The 22,383-nt window shown below is 39.2% G+C and overlaps 1 protein-coding gene across 2 annotated transcripts in view; it reads right to left on the reverse strand.

The window, feature by feature from the left end:
* Positions 1 to 15,299: 15,299 nt before the first annotated feature.
* The window catches only part of LUZP2 (leucine zipper protein 2), a 508,047-nt gene continuing 500,963 nt past the window's right edge, over positions 15,300 to 22,383 (reverse strand). Inside the window, exon 11 of one of the 2 annotated variants that reach the window (XM_089521342.1) lies at positions 15,300 to 17,984. In XM_089521342.1, the coding sequence (XP_089377468.1) occupies positions 17,880 to 17,984 (105 nt within the window). In that variant the 3' untranslated portion in view covers positions 15,300 to 17,879. The remainder of the gene's footprint in view (positions 17,985 to 22,383) is intronic. The other variant, XM_089521340.1, reaches the window with a different exon arrangement.

A 22,383-nucleotide genomic window follows, 5' to 3' on the forward strand; every position in this document is an offset into this window, starting at 1 on the left:
AAGCATGTTGCCACCTACTGAGTAATATGGGCATGAGCTCTCATGTTTTTTCCTATTCACAAGAGAGAGGAGCCCTACCACCACAGATGGGACGGGCCCACAGTAGTCCTTTCCCTCATAAATATAGTTCCATACAGTGTGGAATACTATGTATGGTTTTATTGGCTTCCATGGAACATGGCATGAATAGCTGTGTCTATTGAATTTGAGGAGTACTAATGTAAAGAAATTTCATTTCCATTCAGTTTTGAAAAGTTCATCATATATTTCTTCATATCCAGATTAGAAAGAGCCTGGTGTCTTAAAAAAGGTGAAGGTGGGAGAAAGCAGCTCTGACAGATTTTTCTCATCCCTGTTCAGGGCAGAACAAACATAACATTTCTTCCCACAGTGCAGAATTAAATTATGGATGCCAGTGCTGCTCCTGCACCACATGAATACTATTGCCAGCTGCTCAATCTGAACAAGGTCAATGCTACTACATCCATTGGTGTGGATGAGTGAACAACATTAGAACTGGGTCTCTGAACTGGAATGCTTACTCCATTCCTGATCCAGCTCACTGTCACTCATTCCTCTGCTTTCCCTCAAATAGCCTCATTATGAAGTTATGAACAAAGCAAGGGTTATAGAAGATTTTATTTTAAAGTTTTTAAAAAATGGCACAAAGCCCCTTGCAGAGATCAGTCATTTTCCAGAACTTTTTTAGTTGGGACATGGTAAGAGGGTTGGTGTTTTATGATAACAAAGAAATTTTCAAATGATGACAAGAAGACGTCTGAAGGCTACCTCTTGTTTCCATTGATTTTGCTCAGCAAAACCTTGCTCAGTATATAGCTATAAATAATTTCATACGCTTCCAATTAATGTTTGTTACAGTGTCTGCACTTATGAAATTGCAATATTCATCACAAAGATGTAGGCAGCCATCCCTTGTTTTAGTAGAAGGGATGATAAACTTTATAAAGCCATGTTTCTTGTGTGTATCCTGATGTAACAGCTTTTGGACTGGTGAGCATCATATTTTATTATGAATGATTTTATTTATTATAGCTATGAATTATTGTCCTAGTTCCTTCCAATGGCAGATAGCTAAAAGTACCATGCTGGTGTCCAACTACTGCAAACTATTGACTCCAGTTTTCTTTATTTTTTAAAAAAATCATTACTTTTCTATATTCCTGCTGTCATTATTTTTTAAAAAAAATAACTATACAGAGGCTCAATTTTTAAGCAGTTTGTATATATTCATACAGTTGCTTGCCTAGAAAATTTTAGGCTCTGTGTTATTGATTCTAAAGGGTTCAACTATGTGATGCTGGAACAGTCAGTGTGACATAGTAGTTTGAGTGATGGCCTAGAACAATGGGGTTCAGTTCTCAAATCAGTTGTAGAAATCCAATGGGTGACCTTGGAGAAGTCACAGTCAAGGAGTCCTGGTGGTGCAGTGGTTAAATGCCAGTACTGCAGCCACTCAAAGCCATAAGGTTGTGAGTTCAATCCCAGGCAGGGCTCCAGGTTCCACTCAGCCTTCCATCCTTCTTTAGGTCAGTAAGATGAGTACCCAGCTTGTTGGGGGCAATTGGCTTACACATTGCAAACTACTTAGGGAGTATTAGTTCACTGATAAGCAGTATAGTATTTACTATTGCAATTGCTATCTCAGGCTCAGAGAACAACAACAGAATCTCCCTCCCAACAAATGCTGAGAAAACCCCATTATAGGTTCATCTTAGGGTCGTCATAAGTCAGAACTGACTTGAAAGCCCACAGCAAAATAGTGCTGTCTTCAATCACATCATTTCCCCACTTTAATTTGTTTTCGTTGTTTTATTTATTTATTTATTTATTTATTTATTTATTTATTTATCCCGCCCTTCTCCCAAGACTGGGACTCAGGGTGGCTTACAACATTAAAAAACAATACAATTAAAATATACAAAAATAGTACATTAAAACAGAATTAAATTACTCCGATAATTAAATTGTTATGTGCCTTCAAGTTGACTCTGTCTTACTGTGACCCCATCATTGGGTTTTCTTGGCAATATTTATTTGGAGGAGATTAGCCATTCCCTTCATATGAGGCTGAGTGGTCATGTGGTAGAGATTTGAATACTGGTCTTCCAGAATTCTCCTCCAATACTTGAACCACTACAACATGTAGACTCCCAGAAAATATTTATTCTGAGAAAGTTTACCATTATTGTTGTTGTTGTTATTATTATTATTATTACTATACTTTATTTATATAGCACTGTAGATTTACACAGTACTGTACATACAATCAATAAAATAGACAAAAAGAAACCTGCCTGTGGCATACATTCTACAAAATGAGAACAATATACATATAAAATAACAATTATTTTCCTGAGAGGTTGAGAGAGCTTAACTTGCCCAACATCTACTGAGTGAGGATTTGCACCCTGTTCTCCCTGAGTCAGTCCAAGAAATCTTAATTAAGTCTAGGGCTCAAAAGGCTTGTCTTGGTCCACGCTTTTTGGGTTGCCTGCAGACCAGATTCAATTTGTACTCCAGAATTTTGTCACTGATGAATGTTTGCATTCTTTTCTTTTCATCTTACAATCAACCTTCGGTATCCATGGATCCAAACATCCATGGTTTCAAAATATATTTTTTTAAAATCCCAAAAGAAAACCTTGATTTTGCCATTTTATATAAGGGACACCATTTTACTATGCCATTGTATTTAATGGAACTTGAACATTCACAGATTCTGTTATGCACAGGAGGTCCTGGAACCAAATCGCAACTGATACCAAGGGGTCACTGTACTTTTCCCCTGGAACGGAATCAAAAGTGGCTCACAACACTTTGTAAATGTGTAAATGTAAGCAGAAATGTGTTTAATTATTTTAACTATGTGATTTTTAAACATAATTGTTTGTTTAATTGCTTTTAAATGTCTGTAAAATAAAATTTTAGCTGAACTTTGTTTCAAATATTTGTAAGCTGCTTTGGATCCCATGTAAGGCAAAAGGCAGAGTAGAAATTAAATAAATAGACAAACAATTTAAAATAAAGTGTAGCAAAAAATATTATTTAGGGGAAAAACCCACATATTTTGAAATATGTATGTAAGTTTCAAATACATGCACATATGTGCTTATTTCAAATCTGTGCAAACACTACCTGAACCTGTCACTGTGAAGAATGCACTCATGCAATGCATCTTTATTTATTTATTTATTTATTTATTTATTTATTCATTCATTCATTCAATTTATATTCTGCCCTCCTCCCAACATAGGACAGCATTTTAAAAGCACAATATAATTTAAAACATGTAGACAGACATGCACACATCTTTAAAACCAAGAGGCAAAGAAAAGGGGAGAGGATCTTGTCCAAGAAAACAAAAGAAGAAAAAAAACAACTGAACTGTTTAGGGACTGCATGTGGAAATGGGAGTCTGCAGATGTTGACTTTTTAAGAGTTGTGCATTGCTAATTACAGGTGTATGCCTCTGTTTTGAAAATGATCAAGAATGCAGTGTGTAGAGAAAGTGGGTTTGATAATCTCATTCTTACTTTGCAGTTAGACTTAGGAAAAATGCTTAAATTGGTCCCAGTGGGAGTTCATTCCCCTAACCCAAACTCTAGGGCGGGGGTTATTTTTTTTTCCTGGATTGCAGCAGGGGAAGGAAGTTGTAAATCTCATTTCCCAATATGGTTTGGTCTGGATAAAAATCAAGGCATTCTCTTCTTATAATCAAATAAATAGATAGTGGGTGACTTGTTTGCAACAATTATAATTAATGTTGCATTCAGTTGAACTCTAACAAGTTTGCAGTTAATATAAATTACACAGCCCCCCTCCCCCCCCCACACACACTACCTGAGAATGAAAACAGGACAACAAAATGGGATTTTAGAGTAAACTCAAATTTATTTAAATTAATCATTCTGCAGAGTGGAAAGCAGTTAAAAAAAACTTAACCTCAAACAATGTGCACCCATTTATTTAAAGTGAAAACTCCTCAGCTCCAATGTGTGCATGAGGTAATGTCCCATCAAGTTCTGTATCAGCCATATTTCCAAATTGGGTACATAGTGAGGAGATCCTGACCAATAGGTGCACTACCCCTTGATGTTCTCCATCTGTCAGTCTCCAATGAGATGCCTTCAACAGAAGGATAATTGTGAGGACACCTCCTGATGGATGCTACCTCAAACAAACTCACCAAGAAGGTCAGAAAGCTTAACAGGAAGCTTCAGATGCTATCTGAAAGAAGCTCACCAGGAAGCCTGAATTTCCTTGGGCGTGGTACAGATGGCACTAAAGCGCTGTGCTCATGCTGTTTTAGAGTTACAGAACCATGCAGCAACCGCATGGTCCCTAGCCCTAGCACATACTGGCGGTGGAATAATGGCAGCGTCCTGTGTACACGGCCGCTGCCATTATGATGTAATGGACGCATAGCGTCTGCACATCGCATTGCGCCAATTATGTCATGAGTGCACCATTGGCACACTCAGACATAACTGACGCAGCAGAAAAAGAACCTGCTTTCTGCATGTTCTTTTTCCTGCGGAGGGAAGCCATGCGGTTTGGCAGCTGCGGCTTCTCTCCCACAGGAAAAAAGGCCGCCGCCACTCTGGACTTTTTTACAGGTATGTACTGGCCATACATACCTTGGGAGGTTACCACACTACATTCTTATAGTGCTGCCATTCCACTTTTACTGCTCTGTCTGCCTCCTGTTGTATTCTGGGGTTTGTAATTCAGTGAGGCCTAATAGCTCTCTGGCTGAGAATTTTAAATGCCCCTCCCTAAAATGCAAATCCTAGAATAGAACAGGAGACAGCCAGAGTAGATAAAGTGGAATAGCAGTGCTATAAGAGTATGGTGCAGTAATCTAGTCCTGCCCTGTGTTGCCACAGGTGGAAGCCAAATACGTGTGCCTGTCTTTCACCTATCTGGCAACCCAAAAGCCACATAGGACCCACTAGAGATAGGACAGAAATAAAATAAATCACACTGAGTGGAGAATAATTACATAGTATTAAATTAATTGGTAATTAATCCATTAATTTAAAACAGTCACATATAAGAACTAATTAGGAATGGGAAAGTTGCTTAGCTCTCACTACTAACAGCAAAAGAAGAAGAAGAAAGAAAGAAACTAGATACCCAGTGGGGATTTGAACATACAGTCCATGAATGACCTTATGCCCTTTGCACTTCTTAATGGACTGAGCAACCATTGATTGTTGTAACTAAGGTGCAAAAAAGAGAATATTAATCTCATCAACAGTAACAATTCATTAAAACAGAAGTGGGAATAAGAAGGAAAGGAATAGTCAAGAAGGTATAATCAAATGTCCCTCCTAATGATTTGTTTAAATACAGGTTACTTAGCCAAATAAATGAAACAGGGTTGGGGAGGAACTCTGAAAAACAGTAAGCTGAAAAGAGTGAAAATATCTTTTAGAACCAGAAGTTGTAAGATTCCCCCAAATTTCCCTTCCTTCTCCCAAAGAGAACCCAGCAATGAAGGGGTTCTCCTCATTCCCTATCCTTGAACAAATGCAAGAGAAATGACATAGAGGTGGAAGGCCATAGCACAAAAGAGTATTAGAAACAATGGTATGAAGTGGGAGAACTGGCTTTATTGTAATAGCCAGCATCTGTCAGCAAAACAAAACTTTCAACATTGACAGCAGAAGCGGCGGACCTACGTCAGTTGACACTAGCCAGAAAAGTCTGTAAGAAAGTTGCCAGAGTGTGTTCAAAAGGGAAACCCCCAAGGTATCAGCAGTGTTTGTGCAGCTGCATGAACTGCCATTGGCAACAAGGAAAGACTTCTCATCTCCCCAAACAGCATCAGTGGTGGTAGAGTTGCACAACTACTACTAATTGAAAGCATTGGTGGCAGAGTAACACATTCCAAGAAGATGGAGACTGCCATCTGTCAAAATCATCCAATGTGTGGCAGGTCCCTGATTGTCTGGTCTGTCCCAAGGTGAAAAAAGCAGCCACTTGTCTTTATTCTGTATACATGGAAGTGCTCTCCTGACTGTGTAAAAAGGGAGGACCAATATTATTTGGAAGCAAATACTGAAAGCATGACATAGTGGTTTGAGCATTGGACTACAACTCTGGAGACCAGGGTTCCGTTCCCTGCTCGGCCATGAAACCTGCTGAATGACTTTGGGCAAGTCATGGGCTCTAGGTCTCAGGGAAAGGCAACAAATCTGAACAAATCTTGCTAAGAAAACCCCATGATAGGCTTGCCTTATAATCATCATAAATTGGAAACTACTTTAAGGCACACAACACACACATCTGAATTGTAAAATTAGGTACAGAGTCTACAACTGGAAGCAACAATTTGATTTGCAGTATGTTCATTTGGAATCACCAGCCAGAATGTTAATAATAATAATAATAATAATAATAATAATAATAATAATAATTTATATTCTGCTTAATCTTGAGGAATCCAAGCAGATTACAACAGTAAAACAAAATACAGTTAAAAAAGAAATACGTTAAAAATTCCAAGATCCCCATCCCTCCCCCCATCATAAAAACATAATTAACTCTAAAAACAGATTAAACCAAGAAAAGACATTTAAAATATTAATATACAATAACAATTAAAATGAAATAAGAGTTTCTAGCGGGGTCCGGGTAAAATAAAGATAAAGATGGAAGATAATAGAATAAAATGGAGGGGTGGGAGGCAAGTCAGCAAAGATGTTAACCCTAACATTCTTTTAATTTAACATTCACATTTTTTAAACATACATTTTATTTGAATGATATTTGCCAGTGGTTGATTCAATATTACAATGGGTTAAGGTAGCGCTCCCTGAAAGCGGAAAAAGGCATATCATTTTTCATTAATTTCATTCTCATCGGGTGATAATTTATTTCATTTTCTCCCCACTTTAAGACTGTCTTTGACAATGGCCAAGTCTTTGGCCATGGGAAGTCTATACTCCAATATCTGGATGCACAGCGATCCAGGCATCCTGTGCAACTTCTGGAGGATTTTCAGGAGGCTCCAGACAATGCCTGCATTATTGAGTGACTGGTTATCAGAACATAGCTGGATGGTCTTCAGCCACTTCAGCTTTGTTTGCACGGGTCAATAGGCCTACCCCCCCCCCCCAACCATTCTGGCAGTGTCCTGTTTGGATGGCATATGACCCAAACCCTGTTTCTGGTGTGAACAGCATATATAGCATCAGGCACGTTCAGCACCAGAACTGGGGTATAACACCTATAGATCACATTTTGAAAAAACTTACCTCTTACTTTAGATCTTCCAGGAAGATCCTGGGCCTTCTATTCCCACGCTGGGGCAATTGTCTGCATGAAAATCCCACTGAGCTGCCCAGGGCAGGTCTAGGGCCAGGATACTCTGGGCTGCCCCTGGAGTATCCTTGCCTGTGGAGACAGGGTCCAAATAGTCATGTTGGGAGTGCAGGAAAATGGTAAGTCCCCAGGAGATGAGATGTGAGATGTGGTACAGCCACGTTACATTACTTTGATGCAGAAACTCTAGTTAGTAATTTTTGTTGGGGTCTGAGTATTAGCCAGTATTCTCTCTCTCTCTCTTTCTCTCTCTCTTTTTAAGTACTCAGATGGCTTCAATTTTTCTGAGTTATTGAATCTCCCCTACCACATACATATTGTGATACCAAAAGGTAACTGTTGAAATGAAGCCCTAGAACCTGGTGGTGAACCTATGGCACACGTTCCCTCTCTGGTTATGCAAAGCCATTTCTAAGGGCGCACAGAGAGATGAGAGGGCAGGGGGACAGTAAGAACAAGCACGAGCCTGTTCCTCTTCTTCCCCATGACCCTCCCATGCCTTCAGGTGCCTCCATGGAGACAGGTAAAGGCCCAGGAGGGCAAGTGAAAGAATAGAAACAAGTGCATGCCTGTTCCTCCTCTGCCCTCCACCCTTGCGGGTCTTCAGCTGTCTCTGGGGAAGCCCTGCCCCTGATAGTCCCACCCCCAGAAGTCCCGCACCCCAGTGCTGGGTAACACCCAGTGCAGGAACGCCTTTGAGTTTGGGTACGTGGTCTCTAAAAGGTTCACCATCACTGCCCTAGAAGGAACAACCTATAGAGCTTGGAGAAGAGAAAGGTGAGAGGTGGCAGGACAGCCATATTTAAATATCTGAAAAGATGCCATGTTGAATCAATCATAGAATTATAGAATCATAGAATTGGAAGAGACCATAAGGGCCATTCAGTCCAACTCCCTGCCATGCAGGAACTCACAATTAAAGGACCCCTGACAGATAGCCACCCAGCATCTCTTTAAAGACCATCAAAAAAGATGTAGTACATTTGTTTCTTTCTGCTCCAGAGACTAGGTTATGAACCAGAGGATTGCAATTATAAGAAAAGAGATTCTACCTAAATATTAGGAAGGACTTTTTGACAGTAAGAGCTGTTCAGCAATGGAGCAGACTGTCTTAGAGAGTGGTGAACTCTCCTTTGGAGGCTTTTAAACAACAGTTCACTGTACATATCTCAGGAGTGTTTCAGCTGTGTATTTCTGTATGGCAAGGGCTGGGTGCTATATGCTTTTGGCAATCTGTTCCAGCTCTATGATTTTATGAACTGACTGACATATGTTCTGACCTTGGGTGTGAGACAAGGTGTGCATTGAGATATTTTGCTTTATACTTAAACTAGGGGATGTTATCTCTCAAACACAGAGTTTGGCTGGAATTCAGGAATATAAATTATATTACAGAATATATGAGATTAGCCAAATATATGACCTGAATACAGAGTGGAAAACTGGCTTACATGGACTCAGTTATACTTGGTCTAGGAGCAAGTTCAGCTAATGGTATAACCAGAAGGCAAACAACAGAAAAGAGTTGAGTGGATACAGGGGAAATTATGGCCTATTACAGACTGTCAAAATAAAGCTGCTTTGGGTCTCTTTGGAGGTATGCTATTTAAATGATGCTTGGGTCCTAAGAGTCCGGAGGTTTCGCCAAAGCCACACTCCATTCCTAAGCACTGGAGTGCAGCTTTGGTGCAGCTTCTGGATTCTGCATTATTTAAACAGCATACCTCCAAAGAGACCCGAAGCAGCTTTATTTTGGCAGTCTGTAACAGGCCTATGTTTGCCAGATAAGAGAACAGAATTCCTGCTACAGGCAGAATTTGAGGTGCACATGCAAAAGGGAAATTTTACATGGTGTTGGGCAGCACAAACAACTGAGTGAGGAAACTGTAGCAGGAGGGTTTGATTAAAGCACCAATAGTTATCGATATTGGAGGAGGAGGGAACAAAGAAAAAAGGTATCAGATCTCAGCTCCAGGCTCAGGGATGTTATCCTTCTGCATGCCATGGAAATGTATTACTTACTTACTTATTAATACCTTGCCCTTTTCCCAATATAGGGGGCTCATAGTTGCTCACAGCAAATATAAAACCATACAAATTAAAAATAATACAAAAAGGTCAAAAAGTATAAATATTACATTTAAAAAAAACAAGAAATAATTTATAAAGTTAAAAACATTAGACATTAAAGTAGTAAAATATACCCAAAAAAAACAAAAAACCCAACCCCACTATACAAATGTTAAAATCAGACTTGCACAGCAATTAAAAGTCTAACCCTCATCAGAGTGAAAAAGCTGGATGGCATTAAAAAGTTTTTGCCTGTCACTAAAAGGAGAGTAAGAGGGACTTCCAAAGTCTGCGAGCAGCCACCAAGAAGACTCTCTCCTTTGTTCCCACCAAATGAGTCTGAGGCGATGATGAGAAGGTGCGAAGGATCTCTTGGGATGCTCTTAGAGCTTTAATTGGCACATAAGGGGAGATATGGTACTTCAAATAACCTGGAGCGAAGCTGTATAGAACAACTTATATAGGTCAAAACCAGCACTTTGAATTGTACACAGAAACAGACTGGCAGCCAGTGGAGCTGTTGCAATAAGGCTAGTTGGTCATGAACTGTTGGCATTCTTTGTTGTTGTTGTGTGCATTCAAGTTGTTTCCAATTTATGGTGACCCAATCATGGAGGTTTCTTCATCTAAATCTTTTTTGTTTGTTTGTTTGGTAGGGGGAGATTTTATTTTGGGAACATGAGACAAGGATGTGTTCACTAAGGGTGGGAATATACTTGACAGAATACTCTGGGCCCTGAATCCCTCCCCCCCCCCCCAAATTGTCCTTTACCTGCTCTCTTTTGCTGTAGATTTTCATCTCTTGCAGCTAGCAATGGGTGCCAGCCTTCCCACATGGCCCCATATGTTACCTGGTGCCACTGCTGAGGTCAGAATGAGGTACCCAGCCATGCTATTGATGCTGGGCACCTCCTTCTGACCTCAGAGCAACTTGTGCATGTAGTGATGGTACAGGACAGTTGATAGATGCTGCAAGTGAAAAGGTAGCCACCATCTTCACTACAAAGAAAGATGAAAACCCACAGCAAAAGGTGAGTTATTTAAATGTGGGTGAGGGTGTAGGCATCACGAAGATAGTCCAGACCCCATTCAGAGTTTTGTCCCTGCATCATATATATAGGATGCAGTAAGCTTTGGGGCAATTCAGGGGAAATCATCCATGTAGACAAGACCTAAGAAGCCTCACTCAGTAGCAAAATATGTAACACAATCAAGGGAAAGGAACTGAGGGAAGGTGATAGGAAGAATGGGGGATGGAGACTATCTAGCCTCCAGTGAGCTCACATCCTGAGCGAAAGATCTCTTTTAAAACTCAGTTTAATAAAAGAGAATCTAAGGTACTGATATATGTGCCAAAGAGTAGAGGGATAGTATGTTGCAATGAATTCTGTGTGAAAACACTATGTTATAAGTTCCAACACTTGGTGGCTGTTAACAACCATTGAGTTTACTGGTCACGATGGAAGAAATGCATGAATACAAACGTTTCCATGTTTTAGACCCTTTCACTGATGACACACCATCTTCCTTGCATACTATTTTAATTACATTTTATTAGGCTCAAGATCCCATCATAGGTCTGATTGCATTGTTGATCCTTCGCCTGTCATGGCCAGCCACGAGCAGGTCTCGGAGGATGAGGAGAAGGATGGGGCTCCTCCAGAGCAAGAGGTAATTGAGGCTACACCAGGTGCTCATCCTGCTCCAGTGCAAGAGGTAATTGAGGCTACACCAGGTGCTCATCCTGCTCCAGTGCAAGAGGTAATTGAGGCTACACCAGGTACTAATCCTGCTCTGCCAGAATCCAGCCCTGATCTCCCAGCCCCAGAGGAGGAGGCTTAGCCAGGTCCTAGTGCTGATGGGATTTCTCTGGTGGCACAGCAGCCTAGTGGTGACTCTGGGGAGGAACCAGGCCTGGAGGTTCCCTCCTTTAAACAACGCAGGGCTGAGAGTGCTGGCAGATGCAGGTCCAGGAGGATTGCTGAGAGACAATTGGCAAACAAGCCTCAGCTGGCACCGAGGAGAGAATCTCCTACTTAAGAAGCAGGGAGACACCAATTCAATGCCAGAGTTTATTGCATGATCCTTTGGTGTGATTGCTGCCTGCACTGGCTCCCTGTATCTTGACTCCTTGTTGCCTTGACTCTTGACTTTGGAACGGACTGGACTCCTGCTACTTCTGGCTGCCCTGACCCTGGACTGGACTGATTACTCTGACTTCTGTTTTCCTGACTTCGGCTCTGGCTTTCAGCTTGCTCCTTAACTATCACTCCTTCCAGGTTTGTGGACTGTTCCCAGTTGATTGCTAATTACCTAGCTGAGCCATCCTTATTGGTGTTGTTTGTGTGTGCTGGCTGTAGTCTAGGACATTGCCTTTGTTTAGGCAGCCATCTGAGACAAAGAGAAGATTTTAGAATCAAACCATTAATGAGGCTTATCCACAAAATAACAGCATGCCCCCACTTTATTTAATTTTTACATCAATTCCTTTGTTTCTGCTTTGAATAATCTTTCTTTTCATCCTCCAAAGTTGGCTAATAAGCATATCAACTCATTGCTCTATGCGGACGATGTTGTTATCCTCTCATTATCCCCCATTGGACTTAAAAGAGCCTTAAACTCTCTTGCTTTGTTTTGCAAAGAGGAGAAATTAATAATTAACTCCTCTAAGACTAAGATTCTTTCTTTTGCTCACCGCCCCAAATGAGACAATGGACACTTGATAGACAACACATAGAGCAGGTTAATACTTTCAAATATCTAGGAATTGTTTTTCATAATTCTGGTAGGAGAACAGCCCATTCAGAACTTGTCATCAGTAATGCCCAAAGAACCATAACGGCTATTTTAAGATTTTTTTTGCCACTAAAGGTGCTCCGTTCATTCCGGCCGCAATCAAACTGTTTAATGCCAAGGTTCGCCCTCAGCTTCTATACGGAGCTCAATTGGGACCATATAGTAACATCAATGTAATCAAACGTGTGCAAACTAAGTTCCTTAGGAGAATCTTTCAGGTTGCCCATTGTGTTCCGAATGCTGTTCTTAGAAGGGAGGCTGGGACTATTAAAATAGAATCTAGTCTGTGGATCAATATACTTACCTATTGGCAAAAATTGCATAAAACTTCTGGAGGTCTGACAAATTTAATTTTTCTGGATTCTTTTAAATCCTCTTGGGAAATTTCTCTTCTCAAGAAATTAAATGAGCTAGGTCTCAACAAAAATGAAATTCTAAAGCTTGACGCCGATAGAGCTAAATCTATTATTAAACAAAAAATCCTAGAAGTAGAAAGATACATGGACTTCGCTTCCCTCCCACAATATGCCATGTTCAGTGTTCAAGCTTTCGTCCCCTCCCCAGCTCCATATCTGTTCCATGTTACCCTCCTGAAGTTTAGAAGGGCTTTAACTCTGGCACGTTTCAATGTGTTGCCCACGGCCATGTTGGAAGGTAGATTAAAAAAAACACCTTTTGAACTTCGTTTTTGCCCATGTGATTCGGGCGCTGTTGAAACCAATGAGCATGTTCTCCTTTATTGTCAATTCTATGAGATATTCGTCACCAACTGATTAGCCCACTACTGAGTAAATTCCCAGGTAAAACTGACTCCTTCTATTTACACCTCCTGTTGGATAACAATGATTCTACAGTATCCCATAAGGTGGCTAAATTTTGTTACATTGTTTGTAAACTGCGCCCTCAACTGACAAATGGTCATTTTATTACCATGTAGAAAGATCTGTTTGGATATTGTATATATATAGTCTACTATCAGTTTATATTTTAACCTGTTACTGTTATACTGATACGCTGTTTGTATGGTTTTGTTTTTATACTGGTCAAAGACCAAATAAATTTTATTACTATTACTAAATAACAGCACAGTTAGTTTTTTGTTTTGTTTGTTTGTTTTGGTAATGCTTGATAGAGAACAATGGGGAGCAGAGATTGGCAGGAGGCTGGATGAAAATAGTGAGCCCATCAGAGACCAGCACCTAACAGTGGGAGAACGGAGGTCCAAACTATGTTTGTTAAGTAGCTAGATCTAGCATTAAAAATAGTAGTTTAGGGAAGGTGGCAGTGACAGATATTGACATGACAAAGGGTTAAACTACTCCTCTTTCCATGCTGCAGTCTAAATCTGGATTCTCCACCCTGGAGGTTCTTGACTTGGAAGTGCTCCTACCCCAGGAGACTGAGAACATGTTTCTCACACATACCTCTTAGAAATTAGAATTCAGTATATCCATTTTGATTTCCAGCTGGGAGCCTTGGATATTCATTATAGCACAGAAATATGTCTACCCTCTTTCTCTTTTTTTCCTGACTTTCACAGGCATTCATCACTGTCTCACAATGTGTGAGCTGGAGCTTAGCACTTCACAACAAATGGGACTTCTGTGTCTTAATTTCCAGAGCGCATTGCTCCAAAATACACTTTCATCTTGGATTATAATTAAAATGAAAATGGCGTCTGCTCAAACAATCTATCTTTCCATACAAAATTACCTGTTTGGTTTTGCTAAAACTTTTGATCTTTAAAGACAATGTTGCCATGATCATAAATGCCTTCCCAAACCTTCTTTAGAAGGTACTTCAGCTGTTGATGCAGGCTGTGGGGATGATGATATTTCCACTCCTTCCCACCAGCAAGCAAGGCTGTGGTAATTAGAAACAAGACCCCTGTCTCAGGTCCTTGTCTCATGCTTCCTTGCTGGTGGAAGAGGCATAGGGGCATCGTCCTCCTTGCACACTGATCAGTAGTTGAACAGACTTTTTAGTCCAATGTGGCTGCTGCCTGGTAGAGTAGATTTGGGAGTTCAAACCAGAAGGCATTATTTACACATACTCTACTAAGCAAGTGATATAGAATATGGGCTTACGTTTTCAAAAATTCTCCTTATGGAGAATGGTGAAATAGCCCACAACTAGATACAAAGCTTTGGCAATCAAGAGTTTGATTAGAAGTGAAAGAGGGCGGCCTTAAGTCACTCAGTTCAGAGCCAAGGTAGTTGTGTTACACAGAAAGCTCAATCTCCTAGGGCACAAGCCCAGTTTTTGGATATAGTGTGTCAGAGGGTGGGGACCTTTTCCACCTAAAAGGCCACACTTAGCATCAAGGGTGTTCTCAGTGGGCAACATTCCTGTGGTGGGTGGAGCCAAGTGCAAAAGGCTTGTGGTCAAATGTGTCAACTGATTCCATCTTTAAGCTTTTACTAATGGTAACATCATAGGACCTGTACACATTGACAGAAAAAGTTCCATCCCCTTTTTGAGCATCAGCTATTTAGACAACTCACGAGGCCAAAGCGGGGTGAAATTGAGAGGAAGCTGCACTCTGTGGTGAAAAACCACAACAAAAACACAAAAAAGCCCTCTAAAGTGGAAATTATGCATTATCGTACTGGTGTATGCATGGCAGCATGACTCGAGTGTGGTTATGTGAGAAGGCCCAGGCACCTTACAGAAGTGATCTGAGGCATGCACCTGGGCCTAGTGAGATTAAGCCACCACCAGTGCCATTGCTTGCCATACGGCAAATACTGAGGGCAGACTGTACAAGTGCTGAGGTGGCAATTATTTTTATTCTGATTACCACCAAAATGTCTAGTGCACATGGAAATGTAGGGAATTACCTTACACCAGTTCAGTCACCTGATCTATTTAACCCTTTACTGTCAACACTGACTTTGATAATCTACATGCAAAGTATCTGCTTTACCACTGGTCAAGTGTCCAATGTAGTTTACAAGGGGTAAAGGCACAATTTAAATATCTCAAGAAAAGTATTATGGAGCAATCTGAAAGGATGATGATGATGATGATGATGATGATGATGATGATGATGATGATTTTGGCACAGTGATGTGATGACATCAGATCAAGTGAGCCTGGGGCATGGAGAGGAAACAGCTATTTTTGTGCCACTATGAACATTATTGTAATCCTTACACACTGTTGAATGTTAGACGAGGTTCAAATGCTTAGTTTAATGAGGAAATTCTCTAAGTTGCTAGAAGATAGATATATACACAATTTACATTCTCTCTGTTCATCATAACACCACCAGAAGCATGGATATATTAAGGGATCTTGTTGAAGGAAGTGGGTAATTGGTGCCAGGGTGAACACAGAAACAGCAGGTTATTGTGTCTTCCTTACAATCTTGTGGCCATGCTTGTTTTCTGAAATTTCCATTAGCAACACAGATGGAGTGTCCATGTCAGCATTTGTGAGCAGAGTACCAAAGTCATTGCATTCAGTACAGTCTGTATTGTGCCATACTGACTGCTATGAAAGTACTGTAGGTCAGAACTCCCCTCTTTATGTTTACCTCTAGAATAGCTATGCTCCTTCTCTCTTGTTTTTTCTTCCCATATACATTTCCACTGGTGATAGAAGCATTATACTGGGTAACTATAGTTTTGATTGCATATCATGCTGTTGTTTTAACAATACCACCGATACTGATAAAACTATAACTTTAATCCAAAATTCTAAGTCAAATGCACAATTAGTTGAGCATGTTTGTGAGTAAAACACAATGAAAAATGTTTTGTGATTTGGTTCTTCTGTTGAAGTGAAACTGTCAGTAATATAAAAATGAGCTTTTGTATTATGAACATTTAGGGGTGTCACTATGAAAAGCAAAATGAAATTCAATGAAATTTCCCTTCAATGAAATTTTTTCATTTCCCAAATTTCCAGTTTGATATTCAGTTTATGTTCAGAACATCATTCTAGTTGATGTTCAAACATGCTCTTCATTTCTCCCCATTCCCTGTGTAGTGAAAGGAAAGGAGAAGCTAAGTATCCATGCAATACTGTCTAGCTAGTGTTCTGGGTAGGGATCAAAGAGCATTATTTTTATTTTTATTTATGGTATTTATGGCATTTATTTATGATGTTTATACCCAATCCTTCAGCCCTAAAGGCTCGCAGAGAGGCTTACAATTATTATTATTTTTAATTATACAGTTCCCTGCAATCAGGTTTAGAACCTAAAAAGACATGACACAAAAGGAGAAGGGAATGGTGGTGGGGAAGGGGACCAGATCCAGCAATTCTTCTCTCCCTCTGAGGCCTGGACCAAAGCAGATGAACTGGAGGGAGGGCTCTGCTTCTTAATCTAGGCCAGGCCCACTGGAGCTGGGCCTGCATCTCTCCCTCCATGCCCTGATGGCACCAGATGGACTGGAGGGAGGGCTCCTTAATCTAGGCCAGGCCCACTGGAGCTGGGCCTGCATCTCTCCCTCCATGCCCTGATGGCACCAGATGGACTGGAGGGAGTGCTTGTCTTATTTCAGGGCAGGCCCAATGGAGCTGAGCCTGCATCTCTCCCTCCATGGCTGGATGGCACCAGATGGACTTATGAGCTCTGTGCCCTGCCCTAATCTCATTTAGCCTACTGACAGGTCCGAAGAGGAAAGGAACACCCTCCCACTTCCAAAAGATTTTCCAGAGAAAACTATCACATAAGTGGAATGGCTAAACTGCAGCAGTCTTAATTCCAAATCTTGCTATCCCTCCCACTCAACTCTAGTTATGTAGAACATGATGTTTTTTTCTATTTTAATATGTAGCAATCATTTACATGAGTTTCTTTCTTCAGTATGAGAAACAATTTACATTTAGGTCCAGGAAGAAATAGGTAACCAGGTTAGTTGATTTAAAAAACAAACATTGTTAATATGATCTGGACGGCAATCACCTAATAGCACTGCATCAATGACTTCTACACCTTTGTACTTTCTAAGCAATTTTATGGAAATTTTATCTTACTTCCACTAGAAGCAATAGCATGAGATTCATTTGTTATTCATAAAGCCCTGTAACTTTCAAGAAAATTGAGTTGTTACTTTGGTGGGCTGTTTTCTCTAACTATGTACTTTAGAATCTACTTTATAGAAATAGACATAATACCCAAATTTTCAGAGAAGCTGTTTAGATAACAAGATTACCATTTATACTTAATTGTATTGGGAACCATATGGACATTACATTCTAATTTGAGGCAATCAGAAAATTGAAATAATGTTTTTCTTACTGGATTTGTTTAAATGTGAGTGCAAAGTTTCACTGGTATACCACTATAGATCTTAGTATGCAATAACGATTCTTATGAAACAGGATTGGTTAATAAAATAAAAATTCTTAATAGCATTTCTTTACAAAACAGAGTGATTTATAATAAGCAAGTTACAGATCAGGGCAGAATAATATTTCAAAAAACTGGACTGTATTACAAAGCATTTTCCCCCAACATCCATTTCTCTTGGATTATTGCTGAAAGATACTAATCATCAATCTATTTCAGAAATCTCTAGACTAATTTACAAACATCCATAAAATAGTGAAAAACTGCATGCTTTAAAAATCTGATACATTTTCATGCCTCTGGACTATAAAGATGAAGACGAGAGCAAATGAAGAAAAAAATTAAGATATGAGGATGCTATTTACAGAGTCTTTCCCTTGATTTTTGTCAATGCTTCAGGGTTGTTTTCTTTCTTCTCTGCTGCATTTTTCATTTCTGGTTTAATCCATGGAGGACTGTGTGATTTCTGTTAATGTATGGAGAAAAATACAATCAGAATTAAACTCAATTGTTCCTTCCTCTAAAAGACAGATTCCTGCCCCCAAAAGTAAAAGGCCACAGAGAAGGTAAAATACCGTATTTTCCAGCCTATAAGATGACCCCCAACTTTTCCAGTTAAAATATAGAGTTTGGGATATACTTGCCATATAAGATCACCCCTCTTCCAATGCACACCATATAAAAATTTCAAAAACATCAGATTTGTTTTCAATATGGTAATTTTAATTCTAATGCTTATGACAGGAAAACTGTCACTTATAAACATAAGGCTGTTTGTCATCAAACATGTAAACATAGAACAGTGCAAGTGGATTAAACTTTTCCCAGTTCACTCTAAAGCTGAAAAGAAACAGTGCTGCCATGCTGTTTGTCTTCTAAGCTGTCAACCAAAGTGGAACTGATGATGATAGGAGGAAGATAATAAACAATAGAGAGAGAGCAAGTGCTGGGCAAGTCCCTGGTGAGTTAGCAATGCCCATCGTAATTGCAAGCTATGGTGTTTCTACAGGAAAGCCTTCAAAATCCTCCTGTTCATCATCTGATACCATAAATACATCAATGAGATCTTGTGAAACACTTGGAAGGTAGTCATTGTATGGATCGAATTCCGTATCAGATGGTGTGGTCTCAGCTTCAGCTTCAGCTTCATCTTGCCACAAGTAGTCATCCTCCATACCATCTAATGAATTTGATATGCCACACTTCTTGAAAGACTTGATTACTGTTTCTGCATCAATATCATTCCAGGCTTTTATGACAAACATGCACAAAACATCCAACTTTGGAGCATGCATGTTTCCTCCTTTTGTGAATGATTTTTCGACCCATACCATCCATTCATTCCACTGTTCTTGAATGCGATCTTTAAATGGCTTGTTTAGGCACACATCCAGTGGCTGTACCAACGATGTCAATCCTGCAGGAATAACCGCCACATTTGTGTTTCGTCTTGCAAGCCTTTGCTTGGTGCTGGGAGTTAAATGAGCCCTGAACATATCCCACACCAGTAGACTACGTTTTTGAATAAGTCCACCTGGTCACCTGCTCCATACATTATCAAGCCATAGCTTTACCCCTTCTTCATCCATCCAGCCTTTTTCATTCACATGTACAAAACAACCAACAGGGAACTTGAGTTTCGGCATTGTTTTTCTTTTAAAAATAATCATTGGTCTCAGTTTGGTGCCATCAGCTGTGAATCCTAGTACCACTATAAAACTGGATTTCTCATGTCTTGTTGTTTTAATTTAAATTGTTTTTCTTTTAGTTCCTGCGAGGTCGTATTTTTTAGGCCCTTCGTCCAAACTTTGACCCATTCTTCATAATCCAAATTATGGCCTACATTTTGTGCCCACTTTACCATAGAATGTCTTATTATTTCCTCTTCCGTATCCCATTCTTGTAACATATTATAATATCTGGAAATCAATTTCGTTTTCCCCTTTAATGTAATTTCTTCCCACTGGGTTTTTTGGTTTTCTATCCCATTTAATTTTTTATCAATTTTCCATCTTTCATACAGTTGTCTATATAAGTACCAGTGGCATGTTATACCAGCCTCCTTAAGTTCTGCCTGAGATTTTATTTTTACTTCGCCCTCTACCGTATCTGACAAAAGGTCTGAGTATCGTAGCCACTTGAGCTTTGCAATGCCTTCTTTACTAAAAAAGGCTTCATGGGGTGAGCACCATTGTGGAATATTTCTACATAATCTTGTTTTAAGTTTTTCCCATACAAAGATTAAGGTTTTTTTGACAATATGATTCTTAAATTCCTTATGTAACATATCTTTCCCATAAAAAATATATCCATGCCACCCATATCTCATATCTTCACCTTCGAGTGCTAGGAGCTTTTCGTCATTTAATAATATCCAGGTAGAAAGCCAATTTATTACTGATGCAAAATAATACAATTTCAGGTTGGGTAAACCTAGTTCCCCCCCCCCCCCTGATCTTACAGTCACACAATTTTTTTTTATTAATCCTTGCCCTCTTCCCACTCCAAACAAATTTTAAGATATCTGATTGCCAATTTTTGAAAGGTTTGAGAGAGTGAAGAACAGGTATGGCTTGAAACAAAAACATAAATTTGGGCAGTACATTCATCTGTATTACTGAAATTTTCCCCAGAAGAGACAACTGTAAATTTTCCCATTTCTTTACATCCAATTTTATTTTACCCCATGTTTTTTCATAATTATTATGGTAAAGATCTGTATTTTTTTGTTATTTTTATACCTAAGTAGTTGACTTCCTTTTCAATACTCAACCCACTTCTAGTCATTAGTTCCTGTTCTTCACTTTTTACCATGTTTTTTGTTATCATTACAGTTTTCCCTTTATTCACTTTTAAACCAGAAATTTCCTCAAAATTTTTCAAAATATCCATCAAGGGCTTAATTCCTTTCATTGGGTTTTCTAATATAAAGACAATGTCATCTGCAAATGACCTAAGCTTAAATTCGTACTTCTTAGTCTGAACACCTTGGATTGCCTTCTCATCTCTCACAGTATTACGTAAAGCTTCCAGGATGAAGATAAAAAGGAGAGGCGATAGGGGGCACCCCTGCCGCGTGCCCCTGGCAATCCTAAATTCTGCTGTTTTGCTTTGATTTATTATTAATCTTGCCTTTTGGTTGTTATAAATTTCCTGAATCCACTTAACAAAAACTGAACCGACCTTAATTTTTTCTAACATGGTAAACATAAAATCCCAACTAACATTATCGAAAGCCTTTTCTAAATCTGTGAAGATCAGTGTTAATTTCTTTTTGCTTGATCTTTGGAAATCCAGATATTTAACACTTTCTTCAATCTCTCGGCAAGAATTACAGCAAAGATTTTATAGTCTGAGTTCAAAAGAGATATTGGACGATAGCTCTTCATGTCCACTGGATCTTTATTCTCTTTTAATAACAGGGTGATGTTTGCATTGTTCCATGATTCCAGAAATTTTTTAATCCCAATAGCATTGAAAGTCATCTTAAGTGGTAACATTACTTCATCTTGAAATTTTTGGTAATATTCTATTGGAAAGCCGTCAGGGCCCGGTGTCTTTCCCTTCTTGCCTTTCTTTATTGCTTCTATTACTTCTGCTATGGTTATTTGACCATTTAAGCTATTTCTTTGCTCATCATTAGATGGTGCAAACCCTGCCTTATCTACAAATTCCTCTGCTTTATTTTTGGATATTTGATGTTTTTTATATAAACTAGAAAAGTAGTTTTTAAATTCTTCCTTGATTTCTGATTGATTCATTGTCATTTTACCTCCTTTGGTCTTAATCTCTGTTATGTTTCTTTCTTTTTGTTTTTTTAATCTATAGGCCAACCACCTGCCAGGTTTATTTGCCTTATCAAAGAAATTTTGTCTCATATATCTAAGTTTGTTTTGAATTTCTTCATTTTCTTCCAATTCTATTTGTTTTTTAAGTGTCTTAATTTCCTTTTTAGCAATTTTGCTCGTTGTATGTTCATGTAGTTCTTTTTCTTTCTGTCGTATTTTTTGGTATAGTAAGTTCAACCTCTCTCTTTTCCTTCTTTTTATTATTGAATCTTGTTGAATAAAAAAGCCTCTTAAGACTGCTTTGGACGCCTCCCAAACTGTAGTTATATCAATGTCATCTTTTATGTTCTCTTGGAAGTAGTGTTTTAACATTTCTTTTCCTTTTTTCAGAATTTCTTCTTTAAATAAAAGGGAGGTATTCAATCTCCATAGAAATTCGGTTGGTTTTTCACCTTTTTGATGGACAGTTTTATTTCCAACCATATCAAAATTCATTGGCGTTTCATCCATAATTCCAATACTGCTTAACGCATAGCCGTATTTAGTGTGCTGTTGTATTACGTATCGATGGAAGCTAATTACTTTGCTATGAAGATCTGCAGGTAATTTTTGGGCAATTTTCGTCTTTTGCCTCAGTACCATATCATGCCTTTCCATGAATCTAGTACACCAGGATACAGTGGCCTTAAATCTGTTGCTGTGATCTGGGTTAGATCTGGCCCACTGAAGTGCAAACAGACATATTTTATTTTTTGTCACTACATAACTATTTTGGCGATGCTCATTCACCATGTCTGCTACATGTTTTTTGAGTTCTGGCCAATGTGGGGTGCCTCTTCTTAATGCACACTAACCCCTTGGCATACTCCTTAATGCTTTTGCATTTGCTTTCCAGTCCTGAACCATCTTTTCTGTTACTCCATATTGTCTTGCAGCAGCACAGTTATTATGTTCCATGGCAAAGTTTACAACTTTAAGTTTGAAACTGGCTTCATATTTCTTTCTTCTTGCTGGTGAAGCCATGATGGGGTTTTGACTGTTGGATATTTCTATACAGTACTGTATGAACAGGTACAG

Source organism: Sceloporus occidentalis, unplaced genomic scaffold (genome assembly GCF_023333645.1).
Source record: "Sceloporus occidentalis isolate IW3139 unplaced genomic scaffold, rSceOcc1.0.p SCAF_4, whole genome shotgun sequence".
Classification (NCBI taxonomy): domain Eukaryota; kingdom Metazoa; phylum Chordata; class Lepidosauria; order Squamata; family Phrynosomatidae; genus Sceloporus; species Sceloporus occidentalis.